The sequence below is a fragment of the Anser anser genome (assembly GCF_964211835.1).
Source record: "Anser anser genome assembly, chromosome: 12".
Lineage (NCBI taxonomy): Eukaryota > Metazoa > Chordata > Aves > Anseriformes > Anatidae > Anser > Anser anser.
Window position 1 is genome coordinate 9,055,469 of NC_139733.1, and position 20,867 is coordinate 9,076,335.

General features: G+C 37.5%; 1 protein-coding gene across 4 annotated transcripts in view; it reads left to right on the forward strand.

Moving 5' to 3' along the window:
* NISCH (nischarin) overlaps positions 1-19,627 on the forward strand; it is a 29,252-nt gene extending 9,625 nt beyond the window's left edge. The window contains exons 5-22 of one of the 4 annotated variants that reach the window (XM_083796333.1): positions 913-1,076; positions 2,060-2,155; positions 3,821-3,916; positions 4,480-4,632; positions 5,450-5,518; positions 5,907-6,092; positions 6,294-6,422; positions 6,868-6,981; positions 7,804-7,912; positions 10,569-10,690; positions 11,596-11,651; positions 12,140-13,453; positions 13,866-14,040; positions 15,252-15,405; positions 15,967-16,095; positions 16,980-17,141; positions 17,656-17,763; positions 18,233-19,627. In XM_083796333.1, the coding sequence (XP_083652459.1) occupies positions 913-1,076; positions 2,060-2,155; positions 3,821-3,916; positions 4,480-4,632; positions 5,450-5,518; positions 5,907-6,092; positions 6,294-6,422; positions 6,868-6,981; positions 7,804-7,912; positions 10,569-10,690; positions 11,596-11,651; positions 12,140-13,453; positions 13,866-14,040; positions 15,252-15,405; positions 15,967-16,095; positions 16,980-17,141; positions 17,656-17,763; positions 18,233-18,861 (3,965 nt within the window). In that variant the 3' untranslated portion in view covers positions 18,862-19,627. Of the gene's footprint in view, positions 1-912; positions 1,077-2,059; positions 2,156-3,820; positions 3,917-4,479; positions 4,633-5,449; positions 5,519-5,906; positions 6,093-6,293; positions 6,423-6,867; positions 6,982-7,803; positions 7,921-10,568; positions 10,691-11,595; positions 11,652-12,139; positions 13,454-13,865; positions 14,041-15,251; positions 15,406-15,966; positions 16,096-16,979; positions 17,142-17,655; positions 17,764-18,232 lie in introns of all 4 variants that reach the window. The other 3 variants (XR_014571723.1, XM_083796334.1, XR_014571722.1) reach the window with 3 other exon arrangements.
* The last annotated feature ends 1,240 nt before the right edge of the window (positions 19,628-20,867 follow it).

Consider the following 20,867-nt stretch of genomic DNA (forward strand, 5'->3'; position numbering starts at 1 on the left):
TGGAAGGTATTAAGGTAGTTCCTGAAGAAATCTGTCCTGACTTTGTAGCCCATGCAGTCTCACTGCTGTATATTGGTGTGTTCTTCCCCTACTGTGGACTACTGGACTATTCTTCCCTCACATGGACTACTGGACTTGCTCCCATTGAAGCCAAAGGGAGCTGTACTTCTTAGAGCATTTCCAAGAACTCTGCTTGCCATGAAAGCTGATGCTCTTGCCCATGAGTCAATGTGGTGTACCTAAAAGGAAGAGCAGAAAGATTGATTCCGTGTGTATGTTCTGACTGCTGTGCCCCGTGTTAAACCCCCCATGTTAAACCTCATGGTGCTGTTTTCTACTGCTCAAATATAGTTCTATAGTAAAATGAGGTTGTAAAAATATCAGATGATGCATTTTGTGTCCAGCGATTTTCCATTGTTTTTAGTATGGTAAAAGACCTTATACTCTCCAAGAAATCATGTTTGCTATAATTGTGCGTTTAGGTAGCACAGCAAAAGCTGTAAGGGCTATTTGAATGGCAGGCACTGCTTTTCCTGAATGGGAGAACTCCTGACTGTTATAGAACTTGGGGATATCTTTGAATAAGTTTAGTATGATTGTAAGCTTTGATTCCTGTCCTGTGGAAAATGAGGGAAGCTTGCCATTAGTTGTTATTAGGAGCTTCATGCTTGTATGATGAGTGCCTATTTGAACAGCTAGATTATTCTGGTGTAAAAATGTTTAATTCAACTGTTCTAGTACCTCTTCAAAGTGGCAAAAAAAAGGCGTTATTTTGGTACTTCAGTCATGAGCTTAAAGTAAGAGACGGATATTTCCTCTCTAACCTTAGATTTTCCATAATACCATTTATTATAACCACTGACGTACAACTCACTGCAGCAATGTGCTTTATATCATGCTCTTGTTTTTCAGGAGAGCAGTTATTAATGGCTGGAGAAGTCTTTACCATCAGACCCTTGCAGTTATATGCTGTTACTCAACAGTTGCTACAGGGGAAGCCTACGTGTGCTAATGGAGATGCCAAAACAGATCTGGGTCATATTCTAGATTTCACGTGTAGGCTCAAGTATTTAAAGGTGAGCTATAAGTGCACAAATACTGGAGACATTACTCCTACCAGACTTTGACATGACTCTTAGCAGACTTTTGGAGTCTAGTGTGAATATACAATAACCTTACTGATAATAACCCCATGCAGACATTTAGAAGTCCATGTTAAATATGCTTGTTCTACCGACTTTGAATATGTATCTCGTTCTCTAACAAAGATGCTGTGTGGTGTGGTCTTCCCAGAAGTGCTCTCTGTAGGTATGTAGTCACAGAATCTTAGTGGGTGCTGGACTTAGTGGTAGGTAGGACCAGCTAGATAGGAGTTACTCTCTCAACACTACATTTTTTGTAGATGCTTGTTAGGCCAGTATATATTTTCAGAATTTTTGGCCCTTCTGTATGCTTCTGACTCTTTTCAGTGTTTGTAAGATGCAGATAGGACCAGGTAAAAAGCTTAGATTTCTCCCAAAATTATATTCACAGGATACCTTAGTGAAATGCCTGTCTTTTTTGATGCTGATGTTTTCTGAGGCCAGAATCCAATGATCACATGGAAGCTCTGGAAGTCATTTCATTAGATGTGTACCAATGGAGTGCTATATTTTCTCCAAACCCATCTTGTCTACTTCATCCCATATAGTGGAACTGAGGGCAGGTCTATCTTAGAAAAAAAAATGGTGCTTCAGAGAAGTTGTTTTTAGGGAAGGTGGCTCTGCCATGTCAAGCTCAGAATGAAACCTTGGTCAGTTTTGCCTGTGGTATCTTCCATGTGTTACAAAATACAAACACAAGGTGGCAGTTCAAGTTCAATACTCTATTTCTGCAGTTAGCAGTTGCAAGTAAAATTTTTTTCTGAAGAGTGGAGTCTGCAAGTTCAGGAATCAATCCATACTTGAAAAATTGTTTGCATTCCAAGATACTTTTTGTTGATATTGCCTGTGTAAGACCTTCTGAAGCAAGACAAATTGGATTATGTGCACTAACTCTGTTCTTAATTGCTGATGACCAGGTCACTGGAGCAGGGGGATCTTTTGGAACCAGTAACATTCAGGAGCATCTCTTGCCTTTTGATCTGTCAATTTTTAAATCACTTCATCAAATAGAGGTATGACTGAGATACTGCTTGCATGATTTTATACTCTGTGAATGCAATTTCTCCTGCATATCTCCTGGTATCAGTAACTGTATACTTAGGCTTGGTGCTAGAACTGTTGAGTGCAATCTTTAGGTGGAATCTTTAATTTAAGATGACTTTTTTCACAAGTAATGGAAATAAGGGTGCCAAATATAAATGTTTAGACTAGCTTGCACTGTGTCTTCAAAAAGAATGGTTTCCAGCATATACACAAATATAAAATAGTGGCTTTCCATTGTCTTGACTATCTAATAATTGGGTTATAATGGAATCTCTTGTTGCACACTACCTTTTATTTGGAAAACACCACGTATGTGTGAAAATATCCTGACAAGCAATTTGCCTGTGGAAGTACATTTTAGGATGTATTGCTTCTTGCTTGATAATTTGCAGCTTTTTTTTTAGCGGTCTGCTTCTAATGCAAATGATGGAGTTTTCAGTAGAAGTTGTTTAATAAGTATTTTATAAACACTTTCCAGAGTACTTCAAAATTTTCTAGAGAAAGAATATACGATTTTGTCCTGCTATGGCACGTGACCTGTACTGTGTCCCCACTCTTGGTGGGTATAGTACCTTTTCTAGTACATGAACACTCTTATGCCGCATTGATAGAAGAGACTTTCTTTGGTTAAGTACTGAAGTGGATTCTTGAAGTCAGTGACTTATTGATATTTTAAAGTGGGAAAAACTAGAGTAGGCTGAAGAGTGGGATAGGGTCTAAAATACTGCAGAGAGGCTACTGCACTATAGCACCTATCTTTCTCTTTCCTGTGGACGTGGATAATTTCTTGTGTAACTTTGCTTAATGCGGAATTTTCCTTATTCTTGGAGACTTACAGCTCTAAGCTCGTGAAAAGTTTGGATTGATTGGCATCACACTGACATTTTCATCTAGTAGTAAACACCATCCAAAAATCAACAGTAGTACTCTGGAAATTATTTCTTTCAAGGCTGGCAAAGCTCTGTTTCTGTTCACTGTGTTTTCCTTGATACACCACCAAATTTGCCACTTCTGGTGGCAACTACATCGTGCAACCATCTACAAAGTAGTACCTGGTTGCTGGGCAGAAGCCACCAGACCTTTGACGCTGTGCCAGCTTCAGCTACAGATAAAAAGACTTTGTAATCTTAGACTTAGTCTGTATAATTAGCTCACTAGTGTATTAAATACTTGGTGTAGTATCCTCGCTCCCTAGTAAGCCCCACTTCTCATATATACAGCAGAGAACATACGATACCTTAATTAGTGTCTACAGGAAGAGCCATAGTTTGAGGCACCTCTTTTGTAACAGTAAAATACTGTGCCCGTTAAAAGTGCCTGGGTAGCTTCACCTTGAAGGATACAGAGGGTATATAGAAGGTTGATGGACAAGAAGCCTAGCTCAAATAAATATTTGAATTTCACTTTTCTGAAGTTGGCTCTAATTTCTTGCATTAGTAAATGTTGGTGTTCCTGGCCTGATAATCTGCTCGTATTATCAGGAGGAGGTTTTAGTGGAGTGCCATATCTACTTTCAAAATTGGTAATAGTAGAGAATCTGATATTGAAGCTTTTAGGTACCTTTTCCATTACTCACATTTGTTTGTTCTAACATTTCTGATTTCGTAACAAACTAAAATTTTCTTCTAAAATAGATACATCATTGTGGGGGAAAGCTTATAAAAGGGCTGACTTCATCGAAACACACTCTAGCCACAATGAGTATTCGATTCTCAGCAACATCAATGAAGGTAAGCATGAGTTCCTAATTCTGGTGTATGCTTAAAGCCCATGCAGAAGTAGTGTGTGGGTTGTGGAAATAACCATTTGGAGTCCATGTGCTTTCTATGTTTGCTGCAGGTTCAGCTTTTAAAACCGTGGAACTTGAAAGAATTGTCTAACCTTTCCAAATCTCAACTTTTAACACATGGAGGGAGTGTTTACAGGTGTTTCTTCAGAGGGACTTTTGTGGTGGTTTTATGAGAGTGCATGTTTATTATTCATGCAGAACTGAAAGCTTGCCTCTTGTTCTTTTCTGTGCTTTGATTTGGCAAGGGATATCTAGTAGCATAATTTTCAGTCCTTATTGTTCCTCACATTCTCCAAGTTGGATCATCTACTAATGCTGGCATTCCCTCCCTGTAGATCCAAAATAATTCCTGACCTAATCAACTCATATTTTAAGACCTATAATTTTAATCTAGACGATTATAAAGCTTAGAAGCCTTCCTTACTTAAGGCTTTGCTGGACCATTTTCAAAATGGTTAGTTTTCTTTGCAGATGTAAACATTTTACTGTGCTCATCTTAAATAGGAAATCCTGGTGCCAGAGGCCTCAGAGTTTGATCAGTGGGAGCCAGAGGGTGCATCTTCAAGTTGTCCAGTGACTGCAGTTATTCCAACTTGGAGAACTTTAACAACTTTGGATATGAGTCACAATAACATCTCTCAAATTGATGATTCAGTGGTAAGAAATCTCTCATTTTTGAAAAAAAGTATGACTGGTCTTCTGTGGCACATTACAGAGCAAGGATTTTGCATTTGCTTTATGTAACTTCTTTCAGTTGCATCTACTGTTATTTAATGCTGATTTAGCTACCCTACTTAATGCTTAGGAAAATTTCATTTAATACTTTATTTTCTTTGCTAAAGAAAATCTTACCATTCTGAGGTCAGTAAGCAACACTTGAATGAGTACTGAGTTTCCGAAACATTTTTACTGTTTGCATTGGCCTTGGGCACAGTTTTAAAACAAAACACCTCTTGGGCTCAGCTTGTGTTATCAGGGCTGAAGCTTCCTCCATATTTAAACTTGTGGTTTGCTGGTAGCCTTCTTAACACCAAAACAGTATAAAGAGCATGGAAATGGTGTGAAGTATGTTTTGGCGGTCCCTTAATTTTAAGTTTCATAAATCAGCTGTTAAGTTAAAAAAAAAAAAAAAGCTTTCATCAGAAGAGTGTCAAATATGAGCATAGCTTTTTTTACTTGTACTACTCCTGTGAAGTAGGAAGTAGTTCTATCTGTAACTTAACTAGAGGTCATGGACCAGGAGTGCAGTTTACTTATTCAAGACTTTTGTGACTTTTATTTTTTAGATTTTTCATAAGAGCCAGTTTCAACTCTTGCACTGTGCCATAACCAGTGCTTTTGGAAAGCAAAAGCTGAGACACAGGCTGTCCATGTGATGATAGCGTTCTTTTTCCTTGTCAGCTGATAGTAAAGGAAGTCTTCCCTGATATATAAGCTAAAATGCATTTTTAGCAAAGCATTTTTTATCTTGTAGAAATTAATTCCGAAGATTGAATTCCTGGACTTGAGTCACAATGGAGTGTCACTAGTAGAAAACTTACAGGTAAATGATACTTCTGATGGTCAGTTTTTCTTTTCAGGCTGCTTGGGACTTAAGAGCACAGAATTGTTTAATTCAGAATTCTGTTGCTCATTTTGTTATGGAAAATCATTTAAGTCCAAATTGCTTATCCTTCATAACATCCAAGTGTGCTTTTAATGGTGCATTTTTAACTTGCTCTGGATACTTTCATTTCTTTACCAATATTGACACACAATATTAGTTCTTTACATTCACTGCCAGCTTTATCTCTGGGTCCAAAATGCAATGGAGGGGGGTTCCCTTTTTACAAGTCTAAGACTGTCCAGCATGAGCAAGCCATAACACGGTGTCTCTGATATTGTTTATTTTTAACGTATTGGTGTGACATGCATTTTCTGTGCTTTTATAGCATCTTTATAACCTGGTTCACCTGGACTTATCCTACAACAAGCTTACATCACTAGAAGGTGTTCACACAAAACTGGGAAACATCAAAACTCTGAATCTAGCAGGAAATCAGTTGGAAAGGCTGTGTGGTCTTAACAAACTCTACTCATTAGTCAACTTGGATCTCAGCAACAACACAATAGAACAGGTAACTGTTGATTTTTCAGCGTTATACTGGACTGTGCTTTGGAACACAAGAAGTGTCTTTTAGTGGGAGAAGCTGCAAATAAATGCAGCTGTAATGACTTTTTTCCTGTTACTGCATGTATGTAATTTATGCAAGAAATAGTCTGTATGCTGATTTTCATTTATCTGCTTTGTATTCATGCATCTATTCATAATCTTTCAGATTGATGAAGTAAAAAATATAGGAAGCCTACCATGCTTAGAAAAAGTGGTCTTATCCAGCAATCCACTGAGCATCATCCCCGATTACCGGACCAAAGTACTTGCTCAGTTTGGGGACAGGGCCTCAGAGGTAGGTGACAATGTACCTGTTTGTTTGAAGCTGACACCTGAACAAATCTTAAAGCCTGGTGTGGAAAGTGGTGTGAATGTTCCAAAAAGCTGATTTTTTTAGTGTGTGTTGGAAAAGGTCTTTGGAGGATCAAGCAATATTAATATTCTACTACACTTCTGGATCTAAGTGAAACTTTACCCTGTCTTCGTTGGATTCAAAAATAGTATGTTAATATTGAGCAGTTGCGCTAGGAGGGTGTAGAAGCAGCTTACTAGCTGTTTCTGAGTTTGTTAAATCCGTGTCACCTTAGAGCAAGGTCAAATGTGTTAAATGTTTTGCCTGTAAGGTTAGTAAGATGCACATAGTTTGCATTAAGCTAAGATTATTGTTGATTATTATAAGAAAACAAATTGTAGAGCTGCCACACTTTTCAATGTTTAGGTACTTTTTTCATTATTTTCAGGTGTGTTTGGATAACATTGTTACCACAGAAAAGGAACTAGACACTGTGGAGGTACTGAAAGCTATTCAAAAAGCAAAGGAAGTAAAGTACAAACTGAGCAACTCTGATAAAAAGGTGAGTTTGGTGCTGAGAGGAGTAGAATGTGCTGCTTTATGACACTGTAAGTTTATAAGAAGCCTTCTACAAATAAGGTCTAAGTGGAATTCATTAAACTTTCCTCCAGCTTTTGAGTTTTTATACTTTCTTTGCTCGTGCTTTTATGTGGTTATGGACTTCTAATGTTGTCTCTTTCCTATTTAGTTTTCAGTGCAATTTCAGTAATTATCAGATTTATCACTTATCACAGAAATACCACTTCTTGTGCTGGCTTGAGAGAGAGGAAGTGGGAGGAAAAGACAGGATTACTTAATGGTGTTCACAGTGAATATGCAGTTGACCATAAGTTGTATTATGTCTTATACAAGTAGAGATATTGCAGGGATATAATCTTACTGCTTGTGCTGATGAGTACTAAAATGACTTTCCCAAATGTTGTTCTTGTGGATATTTAACAGTGGTGAAGAATGAAGAATCTGAATCCTCCTTGAATTCTCATGTCTGCATGCTGTGTAGCTAGTCAATCTTGTTTTGGTATTAAAAATCATTAACAGAACCTGTTCTGTCCTTGCAGTGTAGAAATTGTTTTTGTTCTGCTATGGTTTATGAAAATCGATGTTGACTTTGTCAGAAAGTACAGTGATCAAAATGACTTTATGAATTCTTAGTGAAACTCTACTAAGAATGTGAAAACAAACTTCAATGGATGTGGAAAAAAAGCTGGCACTAACTTTCCTTTTACTAAAATTGAAAAAGCTTATGTAGACTTATTTTTAGTTCAGGATCTAATGTCCTGTATACTTAGTTTTTTCTTTAATCACTGCATACTTTCTTTATTAGATCAGTGAGGACTCCAGGCTCACTGCTGCCAGCTCCAAATCAAACTGTTCTTCTCTTACTGTTCGTCCTTCCTCTCCCTCTCTGCCTCGTCCTGTCAGCTCCAGCCAAGGTAATCATGTATGTATCGTGCTGCTGGGCTGAGCCTCTTGGTTCTGCTTTTTTAAGCTGCATTGATATACATGAATATTATGTGCATGGATATAGGTCTTAAAATAAAGCAGAAAGACTCGGATGTGTTGTCTTAAGTTGAAAGTTGTGTGCGAATCAGCAGAACTGGCCTGTTGTTCACAGGAGTGCTAGTTAGCTGTACAGGAAGTGTGGGCACAGGACTTCTAACTGCATCATCCTGCATAAACCAGCAGAGAGGATTACAGATCTTGTCTCAGTTTAGATGCATATCCTAGCTTCTTAATGGAAAACTGACATGTATAGACATGTTGTAAAATTGCTTACGAATCTGTTCTTGCTCTGCAAAATGTGAGCTGAAGTGGCATTGTTTATTTGCAAGATCTTCATTTCAGTCAAACTTGAGGGAAGATAGTAAAAGGAGATGGCAGGAAACAGAAAAAGGAAGACAGTTGTGGGATCAGTGTTCATGGTGAGCCTGTGGTTTCAGCACATCCATAGTGCTGCAGCACCTGCTAACCTTGCCTGAAAATTATTTTTGTTGTCTGTTTCAAAAAAAAAAAAAAGTGCCTGTTGCATTAGGACCTTAGAAGAATGGTCACGTGTCTTTTGCAGAAGCCTGTGACTTCTTACTGAGAAGACTTTGGGGGTCTTTTGCCTGGTTGACAACTTTAAAGTGCAGCAGGACATGAATAGTGGGAGAAGAGTTAATTAAAAGAGAAGGGAATATATTCTCAGTAAGTGTCTCAACGGACACTTGCTTTTTCCTGTAATTCTGTTGGATTGGTGAGTGGGAGAGAACCATGCCTGAAAAGCTTGGTCTTTGGAGGAAAAAAAATAATTGCTGTGATTTCTGCAGTCAGTTTTTTAGTTCATTCTACAAAAATGGAATTATTTTGGCAACATATGATTTAAGGACAAATAGCTTGTAACAGATACTGGTTTAGTTGCTACTTATGTACTTCATTTGCCTTTGTGACCATTCTAGGCAACTTCTTTCATCTGCAGATAAAATGCTGCCAGCTTTTCCAAAACGTGTGCAAATGTTCCTTTGCATATATTGAAGTCAATTGCTGTTGGACTAGATGATTATTGAAGGTCCCTTCCAACTGAACTATTCCATTCAATGCTTGCTTTAAAGTATTAAGTATTTAAGTTAGAGGACTGAGACAGTTCGACCTGCAGTTTTACACAGAGCTAGCTGTAAAAATGTATGCTAGCAACAACTGTAACTTTCAAAATTATTGGTCCATAGTTCTTTTCTATTATGGTAAATGTTTAAGAGCAAATGAGTCTAGGGGGAGAAAAACGGGTCTTCCTTCCCAAAGTACTTGAATTTTTTTTTGAAAGACTGGTGTAAGGTTTAATGTTTAGTTACTGCAGTATTTTTTCATGAGGTTCCTTTAGTAAAATCATAGAGAAGGCTGCCTAAGGGGTAGGAAAATAAAAGAGGACTAGAGCAGGCTGTTTTTCATCTTTAGTAACAGGAATTTTTATTATTTAGCTATCGAGGGTTGTTTTCAAAACTGACTTTGAAAAATCTGTTTAAGAATTTTGAAATATGCTGGGCAATTAGTTTTACTGTTAGACCTTAAATCATGAATAATGGAATTAATTTCCTGATATGCTATTTCTATGAATTGTTTTCTCTGCAGTTTTTCTACACACCATCTGTTTCCGTAACATATTATTCAAATTAAATGTCACTGGCAAATGGCTTATGGAAAAAGATGAAATATTTATATAGGAAACAGAAAACCAAAAATAATGTCATGTTCTGTTTTTCCTGTCAATCTGAATTTCCTTATTGCTAATGTAGTGTTTTGTTCAAGTAATAAATACCTTCTGTGTTTCCTCTGACTATGAGAAGGTTTGATGTAATCTGCCAAATTTGACTGTCAGTCCGGAAAGGTACATGCAGGAGTTTTCATGCTCAGGCTAGAAACATATCCAGTCTAATTCTATTAGTTTTATTTGCTCATTTATATACTTGAAGTGGCTAGCTCAGTAGTAATACTGAAAATGGATTCTCTGTGTTGCTTCAGTGCAACTATCACAGGCAAGATGTCCATGAGAGTGTTCCCTTATATCCGCTTATGATAAGTTTTATTGATACTCAGCTTTGAACCCTTCAGAAAGATTCTGAATAAGGTGGGCTAATTTTCTTGAGTGGCGTTTAAGGGACCAGGTTTGTCTGACTTTCTGAACAATTGACACAGATAACTACGCTTGTTTACGTGAAGCCTACGGAAACTTGAAAAAATGCTGAACGGTTGCTAAAGAGTGTTTTGCTGTTGTTTTTGCCAGCCAGGTGATAGTTTGTTAAAAATAAGGGTTACTTTTAGCAAAATTGACGAGTTCTGTTAAAACTAAGGGTGATTCTTACACCAGAAGTTGAGATTTAAATTGTTAGCTTGAAAAAGGAATTTCATCCGTTTTAATGCAACTTTCAATACAGTTAAGGACATGTCTGCAATTCAACTAAGATTCTACCTGCTTTTCTTTCGTCTTGGCTCATTTAGCTTTAATGATTTATTATCAGACCTTGATTGTACAGTTTTAATTCCACTTGTTTGGCAGATAGACGTCAATTTTGGTTTTATTGCAGTAGTTTTAAGAGCAGTTTCTATTTGTTCTAGAAATAATTTCTGAAGAAACAGTCCTAGCTAGCAGTTCTTTGCAATCCAGTGGATCGACTCCTACAGACCATACAGTTCCCCAGAGATGCTTTGAAATACCAGATTCCAGATGTAAAAATCAGGTAATTGCAGTTCTTATGTTTATTTTATGGTATTTTGAAAAGCTTTTTTGCAAGCTTTCCTGATCTTAAACTTTTGTTATCAAAGTAATCTGTAGCACAGCTATATTGATATTTTTTTTTTCAGAGTTGCTATAATGGAAAAAGGAGGTGGGCCTAAACACTGTGAAGTTGCTGGTCCACCTTATAAATTAAATATATAATCACACTTCACAAGATTTGCAGAGAATTGGTGTCACTGTCATGACTTTGGCATACTGACCCAGTATTAGTATCATGTTAACATTTAGTATCCACTTGCTCTGTGCAAGACTTATCTTGTGCAAGACAATATCAACTTGCGGAAGGAGACTTTCTTGCTAGTCTTGTTAGTATTGCTGGGGAACCTTCTCCATAGGTAATGGCCTTAATTTGTCTCCTTCAAACTCCTGCTGTTGTTGATAGTTTTTGAATTATGATTTCATTTGTTATAAGTATTAGAAGTATTTGTTCATATGCATGGCTTCAGGGAATGAGACAGCAAGACTTTGGGGGGAGTGTTTTCCTTTGTCACCAATGTAGTTGGTCTTTAAGTTCCTTCATCTTTTTTCCTCCCTTCATAGTACTTGAATATATATTTGTAGTGTGCTAAAATAGTCTACGGGCCTAAGGTTGGATCTGTTCTCAAGTCAGTAACGGTCCATTCTTTTCTTACCTTAATTGAATATCTAACCTAAAGTAAACAAGGGAGTGTTTTAGGATCCTCAGAGGAGATCTGTTCAGCTGCCTGTGAGTACAACAATCAGGACTTCACAGCAAGTTGCTTTAAAAAGCTGGCGCTGGAATTAGTTTTGCTCTTCATGTGTGCTGAAGCCTGGCAGCAGCCATAAGTAGTTGGTAGCTTCCTGATGTTTTCTTCTCTTCCTTAGGCACCTGCCTCTCTATTGGACTCATGCGAAGAGCATGGAAGAGGTGGTCATAAGTGGTAAGCTAGATATAAAAGTTCTGGTTTATATCCTTGTTAGCTTTTGGATAACAGCAGTAGATACTGCCTTTTTAAAACTTGGCCTGTGGGGCAAAGCTATTTTTCATTGTGTGCTGTACCTGTTTTTGAACCAAAAGTGATTACATTATGTAAAGTGTTTTTAACCTTTGAACTCTGGAATGTATTTGGTAGTTTCAAAAATAGCAATAGCTGTATTGTAAAGTGCTTTAACTTGTAGGGATATGCTTATACAAGGTGGGAAATAAAGGATGAGTAAGCATTTTAGTCCTTTCTATAAAATTGTATGTTACCAGCCTTAGAAACTAATGGCTGTGTGCAGTGCAAGGATGTTCTACAAATTACACTGACTTAACTGAAATAGCAAAGAGTAAGCCTCAAATTCTGACGAGCAGTGCCATGAAATGTAGATCATTGTAGCTGGTTTTAAACTTGCTTGTACTTACTGTGGCTTGTTGTCTCTTTTGAAGTTTGGATCATTCAGAGGAAGAACACTGTGCCGTGCCTGACCCCTGTAACACCATCATCTTGCCTTTCAATTGCATGTCATACACTGCCACAAACCAGGATTTTATCCAACACCTTTCTGCCTTGATAGTTCAGACTGTGCAGAGATCACCCCACTCCTTTACAGAGAGTAAAGGAAGCCCTCTGTGTGATTCCAGAACCACAGACAAAGAAGATGGATATTTTGAAATGGGACTTCATGAAGGAGATCAGACTTTTGAGTTCAACACAACTTCAGATACTCAGTCATCTGACAGCACAGCAGTGAAGAGCGTTGACATAGTCAAAATTCTCTGGAGTTTCTCTATTCACATTCATAAGGGACTCAGACAGTTTGCTTCCTGTTTGGTTTTGACTGATGATCTGCTAGCTGTGTTTGAGATTCTTCCTCAGGAACTGAGAGGAAATTGCCAGCATATCCCCTCTGCCTTGAAATTAATGTTATGTTTTCCATATACTGATATAGCAGAATTTGGATTTTTCATGCCAGAAATCTGTTTAACACTGAAGCTGAAAAACAGTGATAACTGCTTGCTTGTTGTTTCAGACTCCCAGAATCTTCAAGATTTTTATTCCTGTTTGCACACATGTTCTCAACATTGCACATCGGTGTTACTAAGCTCCACAATATACTGTGGAAATGCAAACCTCCAAGAGTTTCTTTGTCAGCTTATGGAATTGAATTGCATTTCATCAGAGGATGTGGAGATAAAAGGTTGTTTCCTAACATACCTTGTTTACGGGAGCAAAACCAATGTTCAGAAAACCTTGCATCATCCAGAGCCAGCTGGCAATAACAAAGCATGGTCAAAAAATGTTTTGTGTTCAGCACTTTATTCTTCAATGTACAAGTCTTCTGACCAGGGCCCCTGTGTGTTCCATCCCTGTTGGGTGTTTCTAACACCCCAGCATTTGTACATAGTCAAAGTGGATTTCAGTTTACTGCCAAGTAAATGGGTAGGCACAGAAGACTTGAGAAGTGTTCTTATGCTGAATAGGATTCCGTTAGCATCAGTTGTGCTACATCCAACTCACATGTCTATTCAACAGAAGGGTTCGTTTTTGGATGGGCATGTGCTGGAGTTGCTCATTGGATACAGATTTGTTACAGCGGTGTTTGTTCTACCTCACGAGAAATTCCACTTTCTAAGAATTTACAGTCTCTTAAGGACACTCCTGCAGGATGTTAAGACTATTGTTATTTTCAAAGCTTCAAACAAACTAGATGCTGCAAGAAATCACGCTTTGGAGTCAAACAGACATGGTCAGTCAGCAAGGTAACAATTCCCATAAAAGATTTATTGCATGGTATTGAAGGTAAGGTGGCTTTGCCACTGTTTGCAGTTGTTATTGTAGTTGGTTTTGACTTGTAGGCTACTTTGATTCTGCTGTTCTTTGGTATGTGTGACTGGTTATCCTGGAATGTACCTGTCAACCCTTTTTTCTTTAAATGTTCTGTGGTTACAATTTAAAATGTATTTTCTTATGGAAGGAGTCTTTGTGTTTCAGGTGCTTGCAGGCTGATGCCATAACAGATAATGATGCTTAAGAGAAGTCATTTAGAGTAAACTAAGAATAGAAGTTGCCTGTTCCCAGTTGTTGAATGACTAACTATGATTTTTTGTTGGGGGAGAGCTGTGTATTTCCTGAAATTTTGATGATGTTTTCTGGATCTCTTCTGTCTCCTAGCTTTTGCAAGCCTCATCTGACTCTGTCACCTTTATATCCATCTGAATTTCTTGTGCAGAAGATTACAGAAGATAACCAGGTTCCAGTTCACCTACATGTTTCTGCGTCTCTGCAGTATGTGGCTGGGCTGAAAGGAAATGCCCTAGTTGAATTTTTCCATGGCAACATTGCAGAGGTATTACACCTAGCCTGGGTATATAAAAGTATGACTTGACCTTTCAGTATTAGATGATATTTAAAAAAAAAAAAAGTGAAAAACCTTTCCTCATCAAACTTGAAAAGCTAAGCTGAAGCAAACCTGGAAACATTTTGGTCAAAAACCTGTTTGTGCAACTGGCTTTTGAGGCCCCTGCTGCAGTGATTGTGGTCCTGGCAGGCATATTTTGCCTTCAGGATCCTTGATGCAGAGCCAGAAAGTACACTAGTGTGTCTTGAAAATGACTATTCCAAGAATGTTCCTATTTTTCTTTTAAAATAATAAAATGAGAGAATCAACAGAGTGGAATTACCTAGTGTGTTGGTACCTAGCTACACTGTGTCCTGACTTTTTGGGTAATATAGGTTCATGAATACAACACAGCACATCCATGGCTCTAGGGAATCCAAAAACATGAGCAGATAAACCTGTAATTCAGAAATTAGGTTTACTGGCTGTGGGGAACTTTAAGTTTAAAAGTACAGTTCTAACTTAAATTAATGAGGTGGCATTTGAAGTGATAAATCACTGCGTTTCTAGTAAAAATGTCAATTGAAAAGCTTAGTAAGAAATAGATGCTTTTATTATTACCATTTTTCTTTTTTAAGTATTCTAAAGTAAGCACAATTTGTAAGTTGTACTTTTCTTTGCACTGGGAGAAGTTGATTTAAAAAAAAAAAAAGCAGGTGACTCATTTGAGAGCTCACAGCACTCATCAGGCTAGAAGCTGGAAAGATGCCTGGCTGGAACAGCAGCTGTAGTGATGAGCTGTGCTTCCATCACTTCCATCCTTTCTTAAGGATCTTTAAATCCAAAGTCAGAGTTGCATTGTGAAGGCTTGATAGGCCTGAGGTGTGGGAGGCACTGCTCATCTGTTGATAAAATTGTCTTCTGTTTGTTTTAGAAAGCATCTTGTGCACTAGTTGTTTCTTTTCTTTGTCAGGAAATGGGGAATAATTAGACCATGACAGAAAAACAATTTTCTCTTGCACAAAACCAAGGCATTTTCAGTAGACAGCTATTGCAGATGTTTTTAGCAGCTAGAGGTAAACTGCTCTCACTATAGCACATTCAGATGCTTCAAAAGTTTTGAAACTTTTACTAGTAATCTAAAGCTGCCTCTGAGATGATAAAGCTGTCTGAAAGGTCAAAATGTGCAAGTGATTTGTGAAATACAATTTACGTCTTAGGTGGAAAATGAAGAGCTGAGGCATCTCATGTGGTCTTCAGTTCTGTTTTACAAAACTCCCAGTGTGGAAGTGATGGCTTGTGTGCTTCTCTCAACAAAAGCTATTTACTTTCTGTTGGACGATTCTTTCGTTCATGCGGATGAGCATCAGTTAGGTAAGAGAGCTATTAATTTTGATCCTCTGGTAAGGTTGAGCTTAATCCCCGTCTGTTTGTCTTGAGTTTTATCTGCCAGTTTTGGCTGATCATCCTGGTTGAGGGAGAGTGGCACAATCTGCCCTGTGCAAAGTGCTTGCATGGGGATTTTATCTTCAAAGCTGCAGGTTTGGGTTCTTGAGTCATGGCTGCTTGTCAGATAAACCCTTTTATGTGCCATCGTGTTCATGCTTCCCTCTGATGTTATTTGATAATCCTCAGCATCACCTGGGTAGGTAAAGGCCATTTAAGAGAGCAGAATGGTAAGTGAAGAGAATGAAACTCAGTGTGCATTCAGTTCATATGAGTGATTCATAAATTTATCTGCTGGTCTAAATCTGCGATGCAGTTCTTCAAGAAATAATGTTAACAAGTAGATATGGTGCTTGAGAAATCAACCAGTATTCCTGCCTTCTTCCTGATTTCGTTCTTTGTGTGATACATTTTCTGGATATAGAAATTGCACTTATGGAAAGGAGTATCATCATTCTTTTTCTTTTGACTTTATCATATCTTCAACAGATTTTTGGAACGAAGAACACTCAGATTGCGAAAATAACTCTTTCCACCTCTCTTGCTGCTTTGTGTTAAAACTTAATGATCTGCAGTCAGTAAATGTTGGCCTGTTTGACCAGTACTTCAGAATTACTGGTGAGTACATCTTATGCTTGAAGTTTTTCCAGGTCAATATCATCTCTTTAGTCTTACTTCAGATGGATTCTTCTCTTGATTAGGGAGCTGAAAATGTTTTTTTGCTGCTTTTTCTTAAGAGGAGTTAATGTAATGCTGATGGTGCTGTATGAGTAGGCTTGCAACATCTTGTAATTGAGGTATCTAGGAAGCTTTTAATGTCAATGAATTGGTCCCACAGGTGCTTTTAAAAATTCTTCTGTCTTGATGACAGATCAGAAAGGAATTCTAAAGACCTTCTTGTTGTTCTGAGGCTTTGGCTTGCAATGAAGAGTAAGATCAAGGTTCTGTCCACATTGCAAAATATGTAGTTAATTGATGGTTGACTTTTTGGGTGGAAAAGGAGACTTTAGTTTCCGTAAGATGAGAATGTCAACTTAAAATTTAGTTGAAGTAACATAGGTAAAGTTTCAAGGTTGTATTACATTGTCGTAGAGTACCACTACCTGTGAGCCATATGTTTCGATGTTCTGAAGCATCTTTCTAATTGTCTTGTGACCTTGATGGTGAAAAATTATTGAAAATAATTTAAAGTAAGCTTACATATAGCTAGTATACGAAGAAAGCTGAGGGCAATTTTTTCTGTAAGATAAATTGTAAAATAGTCAAAGAGTTTAATTGTGTGCATCATTTTAAATCAGGAGAAATTATATTCTGTATTTTTGAGGGGTTTGTAAAAAAAATTATACTTTCCCATGGATTTTAAGGTTTTCTGAATAATGATGCATATTTTTGGGAGAAGTAATGCTTGCAAGAAATTATTTTGGTGACAGTTGCATGTTGGTTAAGTTATGGTAATGCCATGTACAGATGTGTGAATGGTTTATTTTCTGTATTCTATTCAGGACACTCTGCAGATCATATTGTCACTTGCTTGACAAGAGACAGTTACAACACTCATGCTTTCATGCAGCAGCTTATGGCAGTTCTGTCATTGCTTGCACGCACACCTTCACCAGAGCCAATAGATAAAGACTTCTACTCCGAATTTGGGAGTAAAAACACTGGTAAGTGGTCTTTTCTACGTGGCTGGAGCTATTTAGGCTTGGTACTAAGAGCATCAGCTAAACTACTGCTTTGATACAGCAGAAACTGCGTTTCCTGTTTTTTGTTTAGCTCCCACTGCAAGTTTCAACCTAGAAAGACTTGTGAGTCTGTCACCAAAGGACAGTGAATATAATAAAGTCCAAAAGTTATGGATTTCCTTGCTTGTTCAGATGAAGGAATCCTGTCATTCTGAGAGAACATAGTGAAGTGAAAACCAGACCTTTTTGAGGCACATTAAGTTCAGTTCCAATGTCAGGTTAAACATTTGTGCTTAGAATTCTGAATATTTTATTCAAAAACTGAAAGCACATTTTCCTGAAGAATGGTTATTAGTGTAATTGCTCTAAGGAGAAGGTGTGTAAGTCTAGAAAGTGCAAGGTCTGGTGAGAGTAGTCAGACCTTTTCTTAGACCTGTTGATTTATGTGGAAAAAAGCAGATAGGCTTCCTTCAAGTTTTGCTGTTTTCTATTTAAGTACTTACAGGGAGTAAGAGTCTGCAGTATTGCCTCCTGTCATTCCAGAACCTAACACTGAAGGAGAGGAATGTGCTCATCCATCAGGTGTATATAAGCAATGGAGGAGGTATAAAAGCAATTCATGTAGAGGTTTTATTTTTTGTTGTTTTTATTTTCTGTCTTTTGTCTGCTTGAAAGACGTAGGAAGCTTGTGTTCAGTGATCTGATGATGCTTTCAGTCAGTTCAGAACTAGGGAGTGGGAAGGAGGAAGCAGAGGAAATCAGCTGGTAAGAAGGTGGGTAGTCTGATACGAGAATTCAGCTGTTTCCTTCTGCCTCTTTTGCTATCAGCCTGAACTAGTTGTGAGAAAGTTGCAGAAATATAGGTAGGTTAATGCAAGAGACTTCAGTACATATCTGCAATCCAAATAAAAATTATTCCAGTATTGTGAAGTAAAACCATACATGCATAAATGTTAACTTTAATTTTTCCAGATACAGCCAACTATCCAATATTGTTGCTTATCCTCATGCATTTAAGAAAGTATTTTATAGTACTTAGGTGGAAGTATAACAGTGTATACTTGTTCTTGTAGGAAAAATGGAGAATTATGAACTGATTCACTCAAGCAGAGTAAAATTTATTTATCCCAATGAAGAGGAGATTGGGGACCTTGCTTTTCTAGTGGCAGAGAAGATGGATGATTTGACTAATCTTCAGTCCCTCAACATCCTTCTGTATGTGTTGGCATTTCAAGTAAATCACGTTGAAGGATCTGCCCAAAACACGAGTTCACTTCAACCTAAAACACTTATACTAACCAGCTCTGATTTGTTTCTCTTTGATGAAGATTACATCAGTTACCCACTACCTGAATTTGCTAAGGAACCACCAAAGAGAGATAAGTATCAGCTTGCAGATGGAAGACGAATCCGGGATTTAGATAGAGTCCTTATGGGTTATCAGACATATCCGCAGGCCCTTACTTTTGTGTTTGATGATGTTCAGAATCAGGATCTGATGCAGAACTTAACACTGGATCACTTTGGAGACACTGATAATGCCCCAAAGGGAAATGTTAAACAAGAAGGCAGCAGGAGCAGAGAGATCCAGTGGTACATCTTTATCCCAAGTGCAGAAAGCCGAGAGAAGTTAATTTCATTGCTTGCAAGACAGTGGGAGATACTGTGTGGTAGGGAACTGCCTTTGGAACTCACTGGGTAATTACTGCACAGCTAAGTGATTTCAGTGTCTATTATAAAGTAAAGCACAGCATTTAAATAGAGCTTGTCAAATTCTGTATTTTTATTAAGGAGCTGAACTGGACTCCCTTGCTCCCTAGTGCAGTGAACGTTTAATAGTCCATACAAATATTCTGAAGTGTTAGCTAGGGGTTGAACTTTTTGTAAAGTATTTTTTATGCAACAGTATATAGTGAAAAAAACTCATGAGACATCCTGGGAAACTGTATGGAAAAAATAAGGAGTCAACACTAGATATGCTGTCTTCTAGGGCTGTTAAGGTTTCTGCTGTTTTTCTGTATATATCAATCTTGATGTTCTATACAAATTCTAATGTGTAAATAATGGTAAATGCTTGTGTAAGTTCAAGTGCAATGTTCTTTGTACAAGATGTATTTTGGGTATGCTGCTAATGCTTATTATTTAATGACCTTAGTTTTACATATTTTTTTTTCCTTTCTGAGGCCAAATGTAATTATTTGCTGCCAATTGTGAACTTAACAGTAAAATTTGAGTGACAAGCAGGTGACATTTTCACATGAGATTAGTTTGAGCATTCTTTTTTCTTAGCCTAAGGAAAAGAATTGCCTGTAAAAGTCTACTCAGAAAAGTCTGTTCAGTGTAGTCTTGAAAACGGAAGTACACAACATGGCTATACAACTGTTTTGTCAGCAAATAATTAATTTATCTCTGAACACCAAGTCTTTTGCCTATTTTGTCAATACAAATAAAGTGTAATTTGACAGTTTTCTCTTGGGCTTGTCTTTATTCAAGTATTCCTTTTGTGTTTGCAGAATACTATATGGTAGTTCAGTGGCACGCTTTGTTCCTAGAGTATATTGTAAAGTATGAAATACGCAGGAAGAATAAAGAAGAAAATTTAGTATAGCAAATACATGCTGGTCCAGAAATAAAGCTGAGTTGTGGAAACTGAGGGTCTGCAGCTTTTAAACACAGTTTAAAGAGGATTTACTTCAAGTCTTTTTGCTGCTCCATCAGACAGTAGGAATTTGCTTTCCAAATTGTCTTCTGTAACTTCAGATACTATTGTGCCCAGCAAGTTCTAGCGTCCTATGACAGGGAAAAAAAAAACCTCTAAACTACTCACTATTGTGAAGACTAATTCTGAGACTTTGAGTAACTGTTCTACTTCTGCAGGGGTTAAGAAGGGAAGGATGGTTTTGATATACATGGCCAGCTGATGCTGCTTAAAACTGATGCTCCTGTAAAAAAGGTAAAGAAACTTAGGTTGGGAGATACCTAACTGTCATGCTCAGAACAGGGCTGAGTTCAAACACATTGAGTTCCTGTTCCAAGCAAGTCTTGAGCATCTCCAGGAATGGCAAGTTTTTTCTGCCTCATGGCATTTAAGCTTAAAACAAAAATATTCTTGAGATTTCAGGTAACAAGACCTCCTTTAAGCTGTTAAAATATTTCCATTTGTGTCAGATATAATCCAGAAAATGGGTACAATTCCCCTTTAAGCGTGGTAAGCACTAATCATATTAAGATGAATGAAATGTTCAGTAGTTTTTTAGTTACATAATACAGTATTTCCTGATTCTTATATTTAGTATCTCACCTATGGTGTGATGAGAATTGTTTATTTTCAGGGCATTTTTTTCCATTATCTTTTATATTCTGACAAGTGAAGCGTGGTCTAGACAAAGTAGGTGCAAACTGGCTTCACTGACACTAGCTCCAGTTCATTTTGGTGTTTATATATATATTTAAAAAAAACAAACACTCTTCTATTGTAGTAATTCAGATGTTTGCTCCCCTGTTCTTTGGCCCATGTTAAAACCTGATGGAGTTATGGTGCTTCGTGCATGCACATTTCTGATCGTTAAAGTTCAATGTTCAGCTGAGAAACTGTTCACTGTTGTCCCTTGGCACCAGTCTCTCGTTTTTATCTGTTATATTTTAATTAAATCCCCCCTTTTAGAAACAAATGGCACTATTTGAGTTTTCCTTGAAAATGCAGTCCTT